The sequence below is a fragment of the Octodon degus genome, unplaced genomic scaffold (genome assembly GCF_000260255.1).
Source record: "Octodon degus isolate 3935 unplaced genomic scaffold, OctDeg1.0 scaffold00162, whole genome shotgun sequence".
Lineage (NCBI taxonomy): Eukaryota > Metazoa > Chordata > Mammalia > Rodentia > Octodontidae > Octodon > Octodon degus.
Genome location: NW_004524738.1, coordinates 958052 through 965008, shown reverse-complemented (window position 1 = coordinate 965008; position 6957 = coordinate 958052). Strand labels below are relative to the sequence as shown.

The 6957-nt window shown below is 45.0% G+C and overlaps 1 protein-coding gene across 1 annotated transcript in view; it reads right to left on the bottom strand.

The window, feature by feature from the left end:
* Positions 1-6957, bottom strand: part of Eif2ak3 (eukaryotic translation initiation factor 2 alpha kinase 3) — a 91178-nt gene that overhangs the window by 30624 nt on the left and 53597 nt on the right. Inside the window, 4 exon segments of the mRNA XM_004649100.2 lie at positions 41-153; positions 2776-2996; positions 4914-5036; positions 5636-5770. Of these exon segments, the coding sequence (XP_004649157.2) occupies positions 41-153; positions 2776-2996; positions 4914-5036; positions 5636-5770 (592 nt within the window).

Here is a 6957-nt window from a genome sequence, read left to right as displayed (position 1 = left end):
AAATGCAAACAGAAGCTGCACTACTTCACAGGACACTTACCGTGACACATATCCAGAGTTCTTCGTGTCATTCCAGCTACGGTCACTGGCTTCACCACTTACAGAATCATATTTATGTTCAGTTTGACACTGAGTTTCAGATTCCTTCCTTTGCTGATAAAGCAGAGAAGAGAATCACTACCAGGACAACACTGAATTAAAATTAGCTAACAATCTTTGATTGTAACACAGAATTGAAAAATAAAAGTGTTATGAAAAAATGAAAGCATGACAGAACCACACAGAAACATTCTGCTTTATTATACATCACAAGAAGTGTATCTTCCCACCGCTACTCCTTTAACCTTAGGGAGAATTCTCTCTCTGCTGTACAGGTATGTTTTGTCTGTAGACGAAGTATGATACATGTTTAGCTAGAGAGGGAAAGCCTGTGTGTGTAAGTATGAATTCAAAATTCCAGGCAAAACTAGAGAAACTTCTTCCCCAGACATTCTGCAGATGCTCTGGAAATGTTTCTGATAATAGGGAACTGGGTCTGGCAGTACCTCGTCACCAGTATCTTCAAAGGGTTTCCCAGAGGATGCTAACATTACTGCGGTCCAAGACAGTACTGTGGTTCATGTATTTAGTCACCGATTCCTTCAACAATCTCTAGTGGCTCTGACTATGCGCCAGGCACTGTGTTAGAACGGGAGAGACGGAGGCACCCACACACCAGCCCCCGTCCTTAGAAGTGTGCAGTGCAGAGGTGGGGTGAGAAGTCCGCGTCCTGCCCGCCACATGAGTAGGGGAGGGCGGGGAGCTCTAAGGTAGAGGGGTTAGGCATGTCCCAGAGGACACATGATGGCCAACTTCAAACTTAAGACATGCAGGACTTACTCGTGTGAGAACGAAGGGAGAGGAGGTGGGAAACAAAGTTCAGGGGCAAAATTGGGAATGAGCGCCTCCAGCCTCCTTAAGGGGAGTGTGACGGGCTGGCCAGATAGCTCAGCACACTAAGCACCTGCCTAGGCAAGCACAGGGACTGGGGTTCAATCCCCTTTCCCACATGCTGCGCTGGCCCGACCCCCGGGCACGCTGAGTGGGTCACTGAGTCCAAGAGAGGTGGCACAGGCCTGAAATCCCAGCGCTGGGGAGGCTGAAACAGGACAAGTCCAAGCTGCACAGGGAGACCCTGCAAGAGGAAAGCATGAGCTAACCTGACGTGGTGGCACTTGCCTGTAAGCTCAGAACTCAGGAGGCAGAGCAGGATTGCCATGAGTTCGAGGCCAGCCTGGACTACTAATAAGACCCTGTCTGGTAACATCAAAGAAGGGCTGGCAAGATAGCTCAGTGGGGTCTAAAGTGCCTGCTTAGGCAAGTGCTCAGGGATTGCGGTTTATCCCAGGCACCACACACCATGTCCCGCCCCCATGGGCTGAGCTGGCCACCAAAAACAAAAACAAAAACAAAAACCATCAAAGAAAAAAAGAGAAGGTATGATCTGCATGAGGGGTGGGCGACTGTGTGCATGGAGGCTGAGCACCAGCAAGAGGGGAGGGAGCGACAGGGACAAGCGAAGCACGAGTAGTGAGAGGGGCACAACCCACTCAGAGCCACGCAGGTTTGGAGGAGGACTGCCCTGACAAGAAGACAGACAGACAGAGTGAGCGAGCTGGTTGTTAGCAAGGAAACCCCACTACAGTTAGGCACAAACCAGGACAGCTGGAAGCGATTTTAGTTAACTTGGGAGAGAGATGATGCACTTGTGCTGGGAAATGGAAACTGGAACAGGAGGAGGACACGGCTCAGGGAACCGGACGCAAGGGCCAGCTGGAGAGGAGATGAGCTCTCCAGGCTCCGGTGACCGAGTCTGGCAATGCCTTTCAGCAAGGGAGAAAAACCCACAAGAACACGCTGGGGATGGGAGCGTGGAGGGGAGCAATGTCAGGGTCCCTCCGGAGTGGACACAGCCGCTACCAGACAGCTGGTGTGGGATAAAGACATGGAAAGCCACTTGGATGGCCAAAGCTGGGTGAGTAGGGGAGACTGTTGGGAACAGTGAGCCCTGGGGCCTTCCACCGTGACCCAGGGAGCCAAGGAGGATGAGGGCCTGAGGTCCACATGTTGCTCAAGGAGACCAGCAGAGCAGAGGGTTGGACAGACAGGTAGGAAAGGTCTGAGAGAGGTGCCCACCAGGCTCACCCCAGAGGTTCCCTGAGCCAGAAGCAGGTGTCTGTGACGTCCTGTACAGAGGCAGGAGCAGCTCCAGCAGAGTGGGGGGACTGACACCACCAGCAGCAATGGCTGGGAGGGACAGGAGGTAAGGAGGTGGCAAGCGGAGAGCATCACCCTCACAGAATGATGTCTGTCGTCAGCAGCCCACACACCCGAGTGGGCTCCTAAGATTACAGCAGCAAGAAAGGACCTAGAGTCTGGGAGTCTTGCTGTGCTTTTCTATGTTTAGATACACAAATACTATTGTGTTGCAAGTGCCTACAGGGACATGTTGGACAAACTGGGGGGCAGGTGCCAAAGCTGCCCCACATGGCCTCGGCTGCAGGACACTAGGCCACCACGGTCTAGGCAGCACCTTCCACGACCTCTGCAGAGTTCTGAAATTGCTCAGTGACCACCGCTCACCACGCGGCCCCACCACTGGGCAACGCAAGAATGTTCAAGTACAATGATTTTAGGGTACAATTTAAATCTCCCACTTACCCACCCCTCACCACATGACGGCTCCTCTACACCTCCAGCATTTGGAAAAACATCAGACTCTGAAAACCGTCTTACTCTGTGAGGCTGAGGCCGGAAGAGTCTGCGCACGATGAACGTCGTCGCTACGATACAGAACAGGATGGTTCCGACGATTTCTTTCCACCAGTGCAGGAGAAGAACAGGGTCCTTTTTGCGGATATTCTTGTTGTAACCCGGGCTGTCAAAGAATCTGACTGTGATCTGCGTGCTTCGCTTGTTCCGTTCCCTCTTGTAGTATGGCAGGTAATAACCGTTATCTTCAAAACAAACATGAAAAAGACTTGGGTTTTACGATAAGCCAAAAGAGGCCTACCTTCAACTGTTAAAATTAGCTATTTTCCCAGGATTTACAACAATTTTTTCTTTTTCTCCTTTAATGCATTTCAAACACTTTTCTTGCCTTTTCTTATACACATTTTCCTAACATAAACATCTTAAATTTTCTCTATACAAAGTATTCGATAATAAAACTAGAAAAAATTAAAGGCATCTCATGCATTCCTTCATTAATAATTTATTCAATCTTTAAAAAAAAAATTTTATATGTTTGGTTTTTCTGAGACAGGGTCTCACTATTTAGTCCAGGCTGGCCTTGAACTCACAGCAGTCCTCCTGCCTCAGTCCTCCAAATGCAATGTCACTATACCCAGGCCATGAATTATTCTTTAGAGATGCAGGAAAACATCCTCACTGTACTCTTGAGTACATTTTAGGCAGTCACAATAAATTTGTTTAAAAGTCATCCTTTTCTTTTTTTTCAAATTTATGTATTTGGTACAGGTTCTCACTATGCAGCTTGGACTCATAGTGATCCTCCTGTCTTCAGCCTCCACAGTGGTGGATTACAGGCATGTGCCACCATACTGGGTCTCGGTGGCAGGCTCAGCGCGCCCGGGGTGAGGCCAGCGCAGCAGGTGGTGCCAGGGCCAAAGCTGGGTCCCTGCAGGTGCTTAGTCACTGAGCTCTCTTGCCGACCCAAAGCCAGCCTTTTCCGCCTTCTGTTTTGTCCCACACATGGGCAGACTACACAGTTCCCTCTCCCCCTGGCTTTTGGTCAACTGCCGAGTAGGCCTACTTCCAGTCCACCACCTTCTGTGTGTGCTGTGTATTTTTAATTTATTTAGGTTAATAATAATTTCCCAACACTAGCATCTTGGTAACTGGTGTGGATCTAAAGACTTTTTTTTTGGCGGAACTGGGGATTGAACTCAGGCCGTTGCACTCGCCAGAGAAGCACTTATTCCACTGAGCCAACTCTCCAGCCCTAAAGACTTTTTAAATATTCAAATATTCAACAGATTTTCACATGTAAATATATCCCTTTAAAAAACATACATTAGGGGCTGGAGAGATGGCTCAGTGGTCTAAAGCACCTACTTGGAACAAGCTTGGCAAAGCACAGGGACCGCGGTTCAATCCTCCAGCACCCCCTGGTGGGCTGAGCTGGCCACACACACACACACTAAATGCAAAATAAATAAAATAAAATAAATTAAAAAAAAAACACCATACATTAAAAATGTATATATTTCATGTTAAATTCCAGTTATTCTTGACTTTACACTGATTTTTTTTTTTTCCTAAGGATGAAATTATGATGATTTTCCAACACTTTCCATGTAGCTTTAAGTACAACAGTGACTGTTGTCATTATGCAGGTTATTATCATCCACGCCAGTGGGTGATTCTGGGCATGAGCTCACAGCAAGAGCTAGTGTTTGCTGACGGGGTGTGCGAGGCGCAGCGCTAGCCACAGGACGTCACGTGCGCTCCTCAACCCTCATATGAGCGCAGTGAGTAGGTGCAGCAGACCACCCTTGTGTTACAGAGAGGAGCTCACATGGAGGTCAGGGCACTCAACTTAGTATGGGCAGAACTGGGATCCGAACTCGGGCAATCAGACTGTGGGGCAGCTGCGGCGAGCCTGCCCTCCAAACACTGCCTCGCGAAATGTTTCTCTTTGTTCTGATGAATTTCCTTTCATTTAAATGCTGTTAATTAAATTTAAATAACTTGATAAAATAGATAAAACTGTATTTTTCTCTTTGAGACAGGGTCTCACTGTGTAGTCTGGGCTAGCCTTGAACTCACAATCTTCCTGTCTCAGCCTCCCTAGTGCTGGGACAGCCTGGCTCAGAACTCAGCATATTCAATCCAGGAGTGACCCCACTCACCATATGGGTACTGTAAGATCGAAAGTGCGCCATTACTGTATTCTTCATGAGAAAATTTATCGTTACTAAGACATTTGTCAAATTCATCAGACCCTACCAAGACTGGAGTTCTGGAAGGAGAATCTAAAAGAAAATGGTAAAACAATAACTGTTATCACTTAATAGAAATGCATGTGTTCATTTGCTGAACAAACCGGGGTCTAGCCACAGCTCAACGCAGTGACATAAGCCAAACCAATGGCCCAAGGCTCCTGCTGGTGCGAAGTTCATAGTCCTAAGTAACTAATATGTGACGTGACATGTGCAGGAAGAACCAGCTAGAAGCAAGCTCTACAAAGCTATTTAAGGAAGGAGGTTGCATGTGGCAAGTATGGAACAGCCAGCTAGCTGCTTTTACCAAGATATTCTTACATATGTTATGAGCTAAATATTACTTTGCTATTATCAGTGAATGTCAAGAGTTTTTCTAAGTTGCATAGAGAAATAGTTTATTAACATTTCTATGAAGCATCTGCCTTTTCTAAGAATGAATGCTCTAAATATTTTTTAATGCTCTAAATATTGAATTAAAATTTATTAACATCTGAAACACCTTCCCAAGTTATTGGTAAGATATAAAGAATATGGCAATTTTTATCTCTGCAATATTGAAAACTAGGGTAAACACAGAATAAGGTTTCTAAGCATTTCAATAGTATTTATAAAGTCTCCAATTCACTTACGAATTAAGGGCTTCCACTTGATGGTTGGCAAAGGAATAATCGCGTTTTCACTCGACTCCAAAGCCTTGGGGCTTGTGGGGAACTTCTCTGAAATTCTGACAGATGACTGCAGGTACAGCTGGCCTCTGTACATTCCTGAATCAATCAACCAGAACGTTTTCAATCATGCAGCGATATATTTAAAAGGTTCATTTTGATTTAATAAAATTAGATTAACTTGTTATTTCTTTAAGTGTTACATAGCTCTTTTGTTTTTACATTTTCATTTATGTATTTATTTGGTACAAGGTCTCACTACCCAGCTCGGATTTGTAGTGATCTTCCTGTCTAAGCCTCCCCAGTGCTTGGGTTTTGGGGCCAGCACCAAATGCGGTACCAGAGATCGAACTGAGGATCTCGCGCTTGCTAGGCAGGTGCCTAGACTACCTCCCCAGCCCTACATAGCCCTTTTCAAAGAAGATGCCTGACCCATTCAAGTACGAGAAAAAAGGAAAAGAAGGGAGGAAAGGTACAAACAGGCCAATACAATGTTTCCTATTGAGTTGGGTAATAGTACATTTTCAGTAATCACAGGAAAATTGTTTCACTGTCCTGCTACTGATGTAGTCTAGGCTAGCCCTGGACTCTCCCTGATCTTCCTGCCAGAACGCTGGGACTATAGGGGTGTGCCACCATGCATGGCCAGAAAAATTATTTTAATAGAAAAATTCAAAAATTGAAGTCACTGTACTCTCATAAACAGCATGTTTGGGGCTGGGCATATAGCTCAGTGGGCGCAGTGCCTGCCTGGCAAGCGTGTGGACCTGAATTCAATTCCCAGTACCAAACAAGTAAGTCAATACATACATACATACATACATACATACGTACGTACGTATGTACATACATACATAGCTAGCATACTGAAGTAACTGTCTCAAAATCTATCTAAACACCTGTAATCTCAAGCTATGGGTAATAATTCAGTCCCTGAATGTCTTGCCTTTATTTGGGAAACACATGACTGAGTTTACATAATTTTATAAGTACTTAATGACACAAATTATGTAATTCAAGATTTTAAACATTTTCTTATATCAAAACTTTTTTTGGTTGCCCAGAAACACACCACATTTTTGTTTTTCAGATCTGTTGTACAGAATTTAAAAAAAAAACCAAAAAAACAAATGAACCAACACTCTATCTTTTAAGACAGTAGCAAACTAATATACAGATGAATATAAATACATCAAAGAGACAGTTGTAGACTTTGAGGATATATGAGTAATTTTTTTTTAAATATTTATTTATTCTTATTTATTACATTTATTTATTGTGTGTGT